The sequence below is a fragment of the Pseudopipra pipra genome, chromosome 2 (assembly GCF_036250125.1).
Source record: "Pseudopipra pipra isolate bDixPip1 chromosome 2, bDixPip1.hap1, whole genome shotgun sequence".
In the NCBI taxonomy this organism is placed as follows: Eukaryota; Metazoa; Chordata; class Aves; order Passeriformes; family Pipridae; genus Pseudopipra; species Pseudopipra pipra.
The window spans coordinates 4,048,368-4,062,696 of NC_087550.1; the positions used below are offsets into that span (position 1 = coordinate 4,048,368).

Below are 14,329 nucleotides of genomic sequence, written 5' to 3' on the forward strand. Positions count from 1 at the left end.
CCAGGAGAAAGAGCCTCTTACAGGCCGCTTGATGAATTCAGGCGCTCAGGGAAGTTCTCCCCCAAAAGCCCCCAGAGGGAGCGGGGGCCGCCTGGATCTGCGAGAGGCCGGCGGGGTTCCTGAGGGCGGAGGCAGGAGGTTGTTTGAGGAGGGGGAAGGCCTATCACAGGTGCACACTCAGACTGTTTGTGCAGCGTATTTGCGGGCCGTCTGTGCAGCATAGTCCCCATCTATCGCGTCTGTGTCGCGACGCGGGACTCGTCCCCGCCCGCCCCCTCAGTTCCCCCGAGCGGGAACTACATCTCCCATGGCGGCGCGGGGCGGAGGGCGCCGCCGCCATGTTGGGCCGGGCGGCCCCGCCTGCGCAGGGCGGCGGCGGCGGCCATGGGAGCGGGGCGGGCGGCGCTGGCGCTGTGGGCGATGGCGGCCGCCCTGTGCCGGCCGGGACCCGCCTGGGCGGCAGGTGAGCGGCGTGAGGGGACACTGGGCATGGGCGACGGGCGGGCGGCACCCCCGGGCCGGACCCCGGGCCGAAAGGGATGCCCGACCCGCTGCGCCTCCCCTCCAATCCCACCCCCACCCCCCCCGCGATCTCCCTTATTCTGGATCGAATCCTTTGGCTTTTCTTCCCTGCGTGTTTTAGATGCCAAGTGGAGAGCGATAACTGGCCAAATTAAGAGAGCTGTGGAAGCCTATGAGCCGTGTGTAAAGGAGAATTGCAGCTGCCACCAAAGGTGAGAGACCGGTTTGGTTTTGACTGCGCAGGGCTCTGGACGTAGCGGACTAGCGAGGGAGTATTTGAGCTTTGAGAGGTGTCTTCTGCAGCTTATGGAACCACCTGCAAGCCGGTCCTCGTTATCCTCTACAACTCAGCATACACTGTGTTGGCATTTCATATACGACCACGCAATAAACCGTACATATTTGTCTTAACAATCCACTTCTGCCTTCTCCCACATGTTGCTAACAAATCTTTCTCATGGGGCTTTTCAAAAGTGGAGGAAATCAAGTGTATGCAAAATGTTCTAAGTAGCTCGATTAGCAGAGGTTGTTACAGAGCACAGATTGATGTGCTGCGATGGTGTGCTGTACTTTTTAGCTCTTTCTGTGGAGTTTAGGTCACTGCTTGTGATTGTTGGAGGATACTTATCTACCTGACTCTCACATGACCAAAGTGTGATCCAAGAGGAGCTCGTTCAAGAACATGCAAACCCTGTTTGGTCATCACTGTCATATGGGCAGAGATTGTAGGACTGAGGGGTTTTGATAACTTAAAGCCGCATTTTTGTTTAAAGGAGGAAAGGGAATTTAAGAAAGAGCCACCGTATTCTTCTGCCTTTAGGATTAGGGTTTCAGAAGCTCAGATGCCCAACTTCAAGCCTCCTATTTAAAAGTATCAGATGCGCTCACTGATTTTGGGGGTGAGATTGAGTGCTATCTTGGCTTTTAAAGTCAGATGAGTAATATTGAGCAACTGTTTGTACACTCTGTTTGGAGTTTTTGATCTTCATTGCTCTTGAAATATGGATGAAGGAAAGTCTCTTCTAGTCTTCCAGTCTCTCTAGCCCTCCAGTCTTTTCCCTAAGTTCCAATTCAGACACAGCCTAAAGACATCTCCTAATCTTTAAACATACACTCCACCCTCCCCTGCCCACCTTTGGGCAAAACACCTTCCCAAGTGGTTACAACCTCCAAATCTGCTTCAGAACATGATAGTCAATAGTAACATGAAGTAAGGATTACTGTGGGTCTTGAAACATAGTTTTCACTAAAGCAGTAATTCATTTAGGGCTTGTTCAGGAGCACTGCTAGTGATTGGTATTATAGAGGAATCCAGGAAGATAATACAGCTCTGGGACACTTAAGAAACTCAACTCACTTTGATAGCTAATTTAATGGCTGATTTGGAGAGGTATGTAAATATGCAACAGAATGCTGAAAACCAGTACTTTTACCCATGTAACATATTTTACTTATGTCCAGTCTTCTGTCACTCAGTGGCCAAGGAAAGTCCAAACTTGTTCATTGCTACCTTTTGGTTGTGACTTTTAGGTTACATTGGCTTGGATGTGCCATGACACTGCAACTCTCTTCCTGTTCTCAAGCTCATTCCATTTGCATCCCTGCCAGACTTCTCATGCTGTGGTCAGACCATCTGCACAATGGCAATTCCTGGTGTGGTTTTGCTGTTCTTTACCCAATTATGGAGTAACTGAATTCTGGAGGTCAGAGGGGACCCCTTGAGATCATCAAGTCCAACCCCACTGCTCAGGCAGGGTTGCCAGGACTGTGCCCAGTCAGGTTTTGGATATCTGAGTATCAATATCTCAAAGAACCTCCACAGCCTCTCTGGGCAACCTGTACGAATGTTTGACCACCTTCACAATGGGATCACTCTGACAGTGTTGTCTTAAACTGAAACATTGATGTATTGTCTACAGAAAAGCAGGGAGGATGTATCCATGGCTGTTACAATCTGACAGCGTTCATTACACGCTCCAAGCAGTTAGACCTGAGGACCTTTAGACCCAATTTATATAAATTGCATCCTCCAGTTTATATAAATTGCATCCTCCTTCTGTGTTTTCTTACATTCATTAGGTTTTGTTTCCATCCTGTGTTGCTGGAGCTCACTGGTGATGTGCAGAAGCCACAGAATATGTGCTGCATAGGGCTGTCCTCCTGGGCCAGCTTTCACTGCACCCTGTGTTACTGGGTGATGGTGTTTCTTGCAACTAGACTGTTACCTTCTTTTTTTAATGTCTACGTAGCATGACATTGTTTGAGGAGTTTGGTCTTGGTGTGGCCTTATCATTTGTGGAAGGCCAGAGCACGAGGTTTGCAGCTCAAAGGTGAAATGAGCTGAAGGCTTTTACCCAAAACTTGCCAGGGTATGTCAGGTCCTTCTGTGGGAGAGTAACTAGAGTTTACCTGTGCTGGGCTTCCTGTTCAGGCAAACAGCACATAAGTAGTCAAAGTGTGAAGCTTGGACCCTTGAGTATCTAAGGAACTTCCAAGTGACATAAATTAAATTCTGTTATGCCACATGTAGCAGAGCTCCTGGAAGCTACATGGAGCTTGTTCTAACTAGAATTCTGTTCTGCATACCCCAATAATTAAATGCACAGCATCCTCCCTGTAGCACATAATAATGGCTGATGGTTTTGTTTCAGTGTCTGGAAGCAGGACCTGGCTCCTTTTCGAGGTGGCATTTCTAAGGAAACAATGTCAGATGTGGTGAGCCGGAAGCTCGGGACGCACTACCAGATCATTAAAAACAAACTGTACCGTGAGCAGGACTGCATGTTCCCTGCAAGGTAAGAGCTGTGCAGAAGGTCTCATCTCCCTGGCTGGGGCAGAGGAGTCTTTCCAACTCTCCCAAGCTGACAGTCATTGAGCACAATGGTATTTCGGAGGTCTGAATTCCTCATCAGAGCAGGGTCCTAGAAAATAACCTATAATGTAAATTAATATAAATAACCTTAAATGTAGCAGTAGGAAAGTGTCACTGTTGCACTTCAGTGTACAAAGGGTTGGTTGGCTGTGGGATCAAGCTGCAGATCAGGCCAGGTGTAACAGGATGGGTTGCCTCGTTGGTGTCGATACTGCACTGGGACTTAGAGGCTGCTGTAGGCAGTTCCCAGCCTGCATCGTGGAATGGCTTAGTCTCATCTTCTTTTCTGCTCCTGTGCAGAGAGAAAGGCCCTGCAAGAGACTGCAGGATTCTGCCACCTTCTTACAGTTCTTTGCCACGTGTCATTTCTCCACAGATGCAGTGGAGTTGAGCACTTCATCCTGGGGATCATCAACCGCCTCCCTGACATGGAAATGGTGATCAATGTGCGAGACTACCCCCAGGCTCCCAAGTGGATGAAACCCCTTATCCCAGTCTTCTCCTTCAGTAAGGTGCTCACACCTTTAAAAGCTGAGCATTTCTGAGACATGCATGTCCTCCTTTCTCTTGGGAATGTATTTTTGAAGATGGTTCCCCACAGGTTTTCTGTGTGTGAAAATTGCTTGCTCTTTTTTGCCCTTTGTTTCCTTTCACTTCTAGTTTTCTGGCAAACAAACTTGGCAGATCAATTCAATAGATCAGTGTTTCCCCTCACTAGCTCCTCTTCCAGGTCAGAAAGAGTACCTCTGCTGCACTGGAATGATGCACAGCTGGATGGGATTTGTGCCAGCATTGCTGTCATTTGCTACAATACTTGTGTTAAAATCATAGCCACAGTTTATAAGCATTATTAAGGATTTTTGATCATGTCTGCTCTCATACAGGCAATCTCATTTAATGTGACTATTTTAGTCCTCTGCTTTGGTACCACAGATAAGTGTTTCTTACTTTCTTTTCTGTAATATTGCCATGTCCTGGGAACCCTTTTCGTTTATATTCCCCCAAGCCTCTTCTTCCTGTGCATGGACAAACCCTCCCATGGCCTTTGTCATGTGCACTAACCTCCTGACTACCTTGGCAGCCTTAGACTCTCTACAGTGTCTCCAGGTGGCAGATAGATGGATAATTGTGTAGGAAGTTTATTACTAGTGCAAGGAAGTTGCCTGTAGTCTGGTTTCATGGAAGGGTTTAGTCTTACTTAAGTGCTGGTCTTCCCTCTGATAATATATGGGGATTTAAGCAACCAAACAGGAGTGAGGAACTGAAATTCTTACATGACCTGGATATTTGTTACAGTGAACTGTTAAGTGATCTCTAGGAAGGCTGGAATGAAGTGTTGGAAACCTAAATGTCAAAAGTGTCTATAAGAGCCTTGATCTCTGAGGAGATAATGATGCCTCTTGACTTACCATCAGTAGGAAAACATTTGTAGCTACACAAAGTCTTTAGAAAGGTGAGTGGGGCTCAGGTGATTCTGTAACCCCAGCAACACTCTGGTAACTGCAGAGCTCTCGTGGCTGCTTGTGGAAGTGGAACAGGGAGAAAGCCAGCAGAGCTCCCAGAAGGAACCTTTGTTACTGGTGGGCTCAGTCAGTAAACCCAAGTAGATATTGCTCTCATTCTTGCATTATTCTGCTTTTTCTTAAGACATCTGAATACAATGATATCATGTATCCTGCCTGGACATTTTGGGAAGGAGGACCAGCTGTTTGGCCAATTTACCCAACAGGTTTAGGGCGCTGGGACCTCATGAGAGAGGACCTTAGAAGGTATGTTTTGGAAATGGTTACATGTGGGGGGATGTTTCACAGAAGACAAACTCACAGTAAAAGCCACCTAGCACTGGGCAGCATCGAGCCAGTGTTGACATCTAAGACCACAGGTCTGTTGGCCTGTGATCTGCCCTGCTGCCTCACATTAACTACCTACAGCCTAACTGCTCTATGAGAATTCTCCATGGAAACCTTGGATGATGTAACTGGAAGCTATAATTAGCTACTCTGTTTGCAACCCTTTAGTAAGGAATGCAGAGGACAAGCTCTGCACATCCCTCATGCTGTCAGGGCCAGATTACTATCGGGTGTGGTGAGAGAGGGTTTGTCAATAAAGCAGCAGTTATCTTTTGCCTGCAGAAATCTCCCCTGACATACAGGAATATTTTCCTTTCTTTTCAACTACTTCTCTAGGAGTTGTGGGTTTTTCACTGCAGGGGTGATCCAGGATGCTTGTAGGCTAGGTGATCCAGGATGCTTCTGGAAGGCTAAAAGAAAGCCTTCTTTAGATCTGCTTTTACTCGAGTATTATTGTGCAGTCGAGAAACCTGGAATCATTCCCAAGAATCAAGAGTCACTACTGGGCTGAGAGTAAGACAGAAAACGTTTCTGACTGGGAGTCTTCCTTTTGGCAGGATCTTTGGCCATTAGCAGAGTTAGGGGCCGTTTCCCATGGAGAGTGACAAACTAAGGGTGCAACAGTGAGTGAACATAGAAACACAATAAGAAAAAACACTTCAATATAAATCACTTGCCATCAGAATGCAAGGGTGAATATGTCCCTCTTCAAAGTCTGAAGATCTGTGGGACTAATCATGTCTGAAGCTTAATGTGATGCAATATAATGGAGGTCCAAAGCATTTGCTCATCTTTGTGTTTTCAGTTGTGTTATAAGGAGGTGCAAAGCTTGACCTGCACAGATAAATCAGTTTGGGGATCAGGACCTACATGTCCTGCCAGGTGCAGCAGAAAAGTATGGCAGACAGTTCCCCTGAGGCAGGCAGGTAACTGCAGTGACAGAAATAAAACATGTGAACAGCTATTTTGAAGGACTTGCTTGGGTTTAGAATGAAAGTGATTTGGAAAAACAATGAACTCCTGTGGTTTAAGTGTGACACACTAGGTGGGCTTTTTGTTTGTTGATCAGTAGTTTTGGTTTTTAATGGGACATGACAGATTGGGAGCTCTCTAGTCATTTTTCACTATCTGTATTCAGTGAAACACAGTAAAATAAAGTGTAATAAAACACAGTACAAAGAGTGGATTAAAATCTTAGGTAAATTTTAATACCCTTCAGGGTTTGGTGAGGGGGGTTGTGTGTAATTCATTGTTTTGACTGAAAGGTGTTCTGAAAAGTAGCCTATATCATGTTGCCTTAAACACAATATTCACAGGAAAACATGTTTCATTGGACCTGGCTGAGAGGTTTTTTTCTGCTATAATGAAGAAAGTGATTTCCATCAAAAATGAAGAATAGAAAAAGACCTCGTGCTGTGAAAGCTGATGAGAGTGCTCTTTCATGGTTATATTAAATCATTTATTGCCGTGTATAAAAAATGTTTTCAGATCTGCAGAGAAATGGCCATGGAAGAAAAAAATCTCTAAAGGGTATTTCCGAGGATCCAGGTGAGTGTATTTTCTTGCAACAGATGACTCTACCAATATAGGCTGTGACAGCTCTCTGTATGCAGAAATTTCTGTCTCCAAGACCTAATCCCTAATTAAGTGTAACTCAGACTGTGTTCTTCAAAAGTAAGGAAAGTGAGACATATTGTACAGCAGCATTACGCCATTAGTGATTCTCCATAAGAATTGCCATTTGCAACGAGTTTATTATAATCACCTAATATCGGGAACAGAAGTTGTGATGGATTTGCTACATTATTTCTTAATGAGTAAAACTATCACCCCAGGAACCCGCTTGTTTTGTTCTCTGAAGAGAACTGCAGGTGCCTGATACAAATTTAAAGACTTGATATTGACGTTCATGCTTCCTGCCAGTGTGAATGCTTTGTTTGCTCTGCAAGTGCTGGACAGTGAATGAAAAGTTTTCTGGCCTTAAGTTACCTGACTGCTGGGGGATAAGAGTAGATTACTTTTGCCCTCCCTCCAGTGACAGTTTGAAACATACTTTGTTTCTTTGCCATCCCCAACAGGGAAGGATTTGATACCTTGCCAGGTAGGCTCAGGAGATGATGAGGAGTGTGTCTCAGGGATGTCATAACCTTGTTTGTCAGCAGTGTTTTGAAGTCGTGTCAGAGGGATCAGTGCTGAAGATGCTGAGCATCCCTTAGCTCTCTCTGGCTAAGTTAAAGCACTTGGCACCCATCAGATTAAAGCCTGAAGGATGCAGCATCTCTGCTGCTTTGTCCTGGGAATTGTTTAAATAATACTATTAAATATTTAGTAAGTGAAATAAAGAAATATACACGCGTAACTCATTCTCTTCTGCTGTTATACCCTCGGACAGAAATACACTGTACAGTAGGCACTTAATGATATTTTGGGGGCTCATGGGAAGGTCAGCCTCATAAAGAAGCAGGGCCTTGAGCCCTGTAGTTTGTTAGCTGTGTTGAGTCATGTGGATTGGCAATTACTGATGGCATTTCTTTTTCAGAACGAGTCCTGAGAGAGATCCCCTCATCCTGCTGTCCCGAGAAAACCCTGAACTTGTTGACGCTGAATACACTAAAAACCAGGCTTGGAAATCTGAAAAGGTGTGTGGGTGTTGTCTGTCTTCTGAGTGTGAAGACCAGGAGGGGTCGCATTGCAAGATGGCTTTGATGATTCAGAAACATCTTGTTGGAGAGTTGTGGGTGATCCTCTAGAGCGGGGGAGGCTTGTAGTTCCCTTGATGGCTGCACCTCTCTGACAGATGAAAGGAAGGAGTCTCCAGAGCCTGGCAGGCCAAACACTTTTCTTCCTTCTACGCTTTTTGTTCAAGGAAACCAGCACACATAAGAAAATGAATCTCTGCCAATCCCCTCCTCTCCCACAACAACAAAATTGGCCAACTCATCCCCTTCTATCTCTGAGCTGCCTCTGTGGTGTCGTCAGTCTTTTTAAACCTTTTTCTGTCTTCTCCATTTCTTGATCCTGTTGTGGATAACTTTCTGATAACTGTTGCTGATAACTTTTTAGTTTCATACTTAGCCTACAGTCCAGCTCTCTCCAGACAGTCTTGGCTAATCCGGTTACACTTGGCTTCACACAGTCCATTGTCCCAAGCTGTTTTCCACTCTGTAGCTGCCAACAAAACATTATCATTTAATGTGTTTGTGCTGGCATTCGCATACAGGCAATGTGTAATTTACTGAACTTTTTTTTTTCTTGTTTGAAGGGCTGGGAATTCTTTATAATCCTTCTAAAAGCCCACCAGAGAAGGTTTTCTCAGAAGTGGGAATGGAGGGTTTTGACACGTCACCTTTGTTTCTAACTGAGAAGGAAAACAAATGAAATCACCATTGGAAGCTTACTGATTTTTTTTTTTAATTCTCTTTATTTCAAGGACACCTTAGGAAGGCCTCCTGCAAAGGAAATTCCGCTGGTTGATCACTGCAAATACAAGTAAGAGTTTTTTGATTTATTTCTTTCCTTGCATGGTGTAGGGTCTCATTTTATTTCAAGGTCTAATTCCAGCAACCAGTTCCATGCAGATACAAAAGCTTGTGAACAGATACAAGACAGTTGAAAATTCATGAGCTTAGCATGGCCCCTTTCAGTGTCAACTTTCTTCCATCAGGTCAGGAGAAATAAAGTGTTTTGAGAAAGTAAAGGTCTAAGGTCAATAATAAACATATAGATATTTTTTTTTCCTAGTTGAAAAGGCTTTCTATCAATTTTTCTTAATATACCTGTACCAAGTGATGTATTCAAAAGTATTTTTCAGTGCTACAGTGACAGCATTACTGTCTTCAAAGATGTAAGGAACTATGGAATTATGTCTTCCTATGCATACTGGGGCTAGTGCTGCCACTGCATGTATATAATAAGAGAGAGAACCTAAAATCTGATTGAGCAGATACGGTATTGATTCATACTTTGTATGGTGTTTGTGAGAATATGGTTTTGATTTACAAAGGTTTTTATTCTTTAACTACTTTAGTGAGGGGGTTTTGGTGTAATATCCTTGCAGGTTTCTATGTAAAATATAAACCCTTAGTGTGTATGCACTTGTGTGTCTGATGTTTTGCTTTTTCTTTTGCTAGTTGTGATTCTGCCAGCTAGAATCTGCTGATACAAGAGCTCAGTCACTTGGCTGGATCTGTGTTTTTGTGCAAATGTGATTGACTTGTCTCATTTTGTATTTCACTAGACCGTTGCCCAGATTTCTCCCTTCTGTTACACATGCACTGCCCAACTCTGATGCTCCTCAGGCTGAGACATTCTCACACTCTTTTGTTGTAGACCAGAGTCTGGTAGGGTCAGCATGAACTTCTGTCTGCTTCCTTCAGTGTAGGTGCCATAGCAGGCTGGCTGAGAGCAGCACTCAGTGGCTTGTCCGAGGTCACAGGTTCCTGTCACAGGAGCTGTGTCTGGAATTGGACAGAGGCATTTCCACCCTTCCAGACCACTGCTCTTGTTATATATCTACCTGTATTTGTAGAGTTCCTAGTACTACAAGCTCCTTGTCACTGCCTTGAGCTTCTAGGTAATACAAAGGATGCAGAGTAATTTCAGATTTACTGCTTGTCATTTACTGCCGAACTGAGTTTAGCTGTAATTCCCATCTTGCCCAAAATATATATAATATATAATCTCCATCTCACCCAAAATAGCTTCATTAAAGGAAGAGCTCTCTTCCCCCAGCCCAAAATGTTTGACTTCAAAGATTAGTTATATGCACTGAGCAGTTTTACCCGTAGGAAAAACAGCTTTCTATATAATTGGAGAAATGTGGGTTTGAAAAAGAAAACAAGTAAGCAAACAAACATCCCTCTGAGATACAGTTTGCTGAGAGAAATACCCCTCTGCCACAGTCAAGCCCACTTTACTAACTTGGCAGAAAATACTGAAAACAAAATTGTGGATTCTTTATTATCTGCAAAGTCCATCTGTTGTGTGCTAGCCTATTTAACCTCCTAGGGTTGCATTCCCAAGTTAATATGGAACAATTACACTCAGATTAAAGCAGAATCCCAGAGAAAAAAATAACCTGAGATAGATGTGGCAAAGCAGAACAATGAACAGAAAAGCTCACTGCAAGGCAAGAGAGAATTGGGAAAAATTTCCTTGTGGTAACAGAGTCTCTGGAGCGTAGAGTCATGGGATCAGCATCCACCTTGTGACCTTCTCTGCCTTGTTGGCAGCTCTCCATGAGGCCTCCTTCGGTTTGTTGCAGGCAGCTGCCTTTATCAGAGGTGAAGCCTCACTCCTTGATTTTCTCCCTCAGTTTTGACAGACAGCAGAAACTCACACAGCACATCCTTCATTTCAGCTCACCTTTCCTGTGAGGAGCTTCAAATAAATGCCTTCCCTTTGCTTCAGCAACCAGTGTGAGGGAGGCGCCCCAGCTGCTGCCTGTGAGGGAAGGTTCACTGCTGCTCACAGACCGCTGTCTTTGTGCATTTCCTCACAAAATTCCAGGTGTAATCAGGTCCCTCTCTTTGCTTGTCTTTTTAAAGGTACCTGTTCAACTTCCGGGGAGTGGCGGCCAGTTTCCGCTTGAAACACCTTTTCTTGTGCGGTTCACTCGTCTTTCACGTTGGGGAAGAGTGGTTGGAGTTCTTCTATCCCCAGCTGAAGCCTTGGGTCCACTACATCCCGGTGCGACCAGACCTCTCTGACGTCAGGTGTGACACATCAGAGGGCATTTCCTGCCACAGGAAGGCATTTGGGACGGTGCTTCTGTTTGTGGTATGCTAAGAAGTGCCTCCACCCCGAGGCGTCAGGCAGCCTGCTCTTGGAGGTCACGCTCTTATCTCTTCATCACTGCCCCCAGAGAATCCTTTGCTCATGTTACTTGGGGGGTGCAGTTTCACAGGAGTGTGTAAGTCTGTCACTCTCACTGAAATCAGCAGCCACGCAGGTGGGCCCTGCAGCAGAGGTGAGGGGGAAGAGGAACTTATCAGTGGGCCAAAAATAAGTTAGCTCCCAGATTTCAGCATGCTGTCCAGAACTGATGTGGAACAGTTGAACAGGGCAAGTCTCTTCTCTTCTCTGAGGTGAGCAGCACCCTCACTCAGTTGTAGAGTCTTAACCTCATCCTCTCCAACAGTTAAGCTACAGGACAATGTTCTCCACAGAGCCAGTTGTTTCATAGCTTTTTCTTTGTCTTTGTTTTAGAGAGCTGTTGCAGTTTGTAAAGGAAAATGATGCCATAGCACAAGAAATTTCAGAGAGGTAAGTTGTATGTCCTTCCTGGCTATCAGGCAGTCTTCTTCCAAAGCGTTTTCTTACTCGGCTTTTGAAGGGGTTGCCTATCAAAGACAACGTTAGTATTAGTAGGGTGAAGCATAACTGATCTTCTGCAATAACAGCAGGAGGGCTGGAGCACTTGTAACAAGCAGGTGGAACCAAAGAACAAAATTCCATGCTTAGGGCCTTTGGTTCAGATGTGACCCATGTCAGGAATCTCATGGAAAGCTGTCAGAGGTTGGGGAGCTTTTGCCTCAGTATGAGGTGAGCTGACTCCTTGGAGCTGTGTCTGCACTGTAAGCATTATCTACCCAGGCTGGCAGGGACTGGCTTCTGAAGCAGCATGAATCAGTGCTGCTCAGGCTGCATCTGATAAGTGAAATCTGATATTTATTATCCCAGACAACAAATACCATCTTGAGGATAACAAAAGCACTGCAACCGTCAGAGCTGTGAGCGAGAATGAAAATCATGGAATTAAAATAGACGGTACAGAGCAGTTCATGTTGTTTCTCATTTGAAACACAGAAGAGTGAAAGTTGATATGCATCCAAACCAAAACCAATGACTCTTGTAGGAACTGGAAAACAGTCCTGACTGTGCCTTGTGTGTCTCTAGGGGACGCCAGTTCATCACAGAGCACTTGCAGATGGAGGACGTCTCTTGCTACTGGGAGCATCTGCTGTCTGAATATTCCCAGGCCTTGACTTATAAAGTGAAAAGGAGGAAGAACTACAGCCAGATCACTCCTGAATGGCTGAAAACAGAACTATAGAGATTTCTCTGTTTTTCTCTTCAGCTCAAACTGATTGCTGTGGAAATCTGAAGATCAGTTTTAACTTCTTTCTTGCCCTCTCAGACTTCTCTTTTACACTAGAACTACAGAGAAGAGTGGTAGGATGACTTTGACATTGCTCCCAGGCAGTGGGACCTGGTTGTACTGTCACCATAAGCATGTTAAGTAGAATGTTGGGTTATGGCTTTTGGATGGGGTGGTCAGTCATGGCTGGAGGAGGGGTTGTTAGCATTTAGGACTTAGTTACTACCTGTCTTAGAATGAGCCTAAATCTCATTCAGTCGATGAGAAGCCTCGCTGCTCTTTTACTGCACTTTTTACCAAGTCCTCTGACAGAAGCAGGTACTGGGATTTGCAGGTAACCTTTTTGGATAGTTTAGAGCTTACGTGTATGTTGGGTTTTAGAGGTTGATGGTAAGGCTTTGCCATTCCATTGAAAGTACAAATGATCCTTGCAGAGTTAAACTACGTACCTTATAGGGCAGCAGCGGGTGATGGTGATATGGCCCCAGCACTCAGGATGAGTAGCAGACAGTGACGTGGTTGGCAGCTGAGATAGGGATGGTTGGTCCTCTGACAGCTGAGCTGGGTGCCTGGAGGGCCCTGCAGAATTGAACCTCTGTTAATTAGCTCTCACCAGCTGGCTGGCCAGACATCCTGGGACCCTTAGGAACCCAGAGAAAGTACTGGGAGAGGTAGATTCAGTGCTTCTTTCTTCCAGAAGTTCAGAGTCTACTCTGATCCCCTTTTGTAATTTTTCTAGGCTTATATTGGGCTTTTTTTTTTTTAACTTTGGTTGTTTGGTTTTTTTTTTTTTTGAGGTTGGTAACACATGTGCTCACTTCCATACTCATTTTTCTTCCCCACAGCTGTTCCACTGCTTTTCTCATCTCCTTCAGCCTGGTTGAGGGAATGTATTCAGTCACACAGTGGCAGCTACTCCTCACACTGCTCAGTTTGAGTTCAGTCACAGGTTGCTTGTGCTCCCTGTGTTTGTGCCCACAACAGGCTGCTCAGCCCAGAGGGAGTGAAATGCTCTGTGTGCCCTGAAGGGAGAGGCCTGGCAGGGAGCAGCATCTTCTCTGGCACTCAGACAGGAGAACACGGGCTCTGTGGGGTGGCAGGAGGGACACGGCCTCCCGGGGGAGCACCCTTGATTGTAAAGCAGCCTCAAGGCTGAGGGAGCAGCACAGTATAATGGAGAAGAGGGATAGCAACAGCTCAGTCTCCTCTGCAGTCAGGATCAGGGAGGAAGGAAAATACATGGAACAATAACACTGAGTGGACCTGTGCACATGTGCGCTCACAGCACTGCCAAGCCCTGGTACAGGGACATAACTTCCTGGACCTATTGGCCAAGTGCCTGTTGCTGCAGCAGCATCTTGGTTACAGGACCAATGCCTGGATTAACCCAGCCCGCTAAGAAAACAGATTGGGCCATTAAAATAGCCTGGTTTCTGAGGAAAAGAACTGTGAGAGTGGAAAGGGTTTTTCTGGTTTTCTATTTTTAGTCAACAGAGAGACAGCACTCGGGGAAACTGAAACAGCTCTGTATGATATTTTTAAACCATTTGTAATGAAGCGCGTTTTGGAATAAAACAAACGAAAACGAAGTTTTGTTGGATGCTCTGGAGAGCCCCTGTCTGTACCCCCAGAGACAGTGAAGCGTGTCTCCGTCCTTCCTCTGTCACATTTAGGGCACCTCTGCCTCCAGCCTCGGCTTGCGGTGGCTGGAAACTTCCCCTTGGCCACCCGCAGGTCCGAGCCGGGGACTTCTGCCAAACTAGCTCTGACCCTCGGCTGTACCTGCGGGGAAGCCGGGACACACACACACACACACACACACTCTCACACACCCCGCGGGTTCTTCCAGAGGGGCGGCGTGGGTCTGTGCTGTTCCCAAACGGGAGGAGCCGAGCCGAGCCAGGCCGAGCCGAGCCAGGCCGAGCCGAGCCGAGCCGAGCCGAGCCGAGCCGAGCCAAGCCGCCTCGGCCCGTGCCGTTCCCCGCC

General features: G+C 45.8%; 1 protein-coding gene across 1 annotated transcript; it reads left to right on the forward strand.

The window, feature by feature from the left end:
• The first annotated feature begins 350 nt into the window (after positions 1-350).
• POGLUT1 (protein O-glucosyltransferase 1) lies at positions 351-13,932 on the forward strand. The gene is made up of 11 exons (XM_064643362.1): positions 351-463; positions 644-734; positions 3,174-3,317; positions 3,771-3,906; positions 5,042-5,163; positions 6,733-6,792; positions 7,784-7,883; positions 8,675-8,733; positions 10,791-10,958; positions 11,452-11,508; positions 12,142-13,932. Exons 1-11 carry the CDS (start codon positions 385-387, stop codon positions 12,296-12,298), a joined length of 1,173 nt encoding a protein of 390 aa, XP_064499432.1. The 5' UTR covers positions 351-384; the 3' UTR covers positions 12,299-13,932.
• The last annotated feature ends 397 nt before the right edge of the window (positions 13,933-14,329 follow it).

What these genes read in the sequence shown, in the direction of transcription:
- POGLUT1 (XM_064643362.1), top strand. Translation starts at nt 385, where the DNA reads ATGGGAGCGGGGCGGGCGGCGCTGGCGCTGTGGGCGATGGCGGCCGCC. An exon ending in GACTGCATGTTCCCTGCAAG is followed by an intron (nt 3,318 to 3,770) that starts GTAAGAGCTGTG and finishes ATTTCTCCACAG; the next exon opens with ATGCAGTGGAGTTGAGCACT. An exon ending in ATGAGAGAGGACCTTAGAAG is followed by an intron (nt 5,164 to 6,732) that starts GTATGTTTTGGA and finishes AAATGTTTTCAG; the next exon opens with ATCTGCAGAGAAATGGCCAT.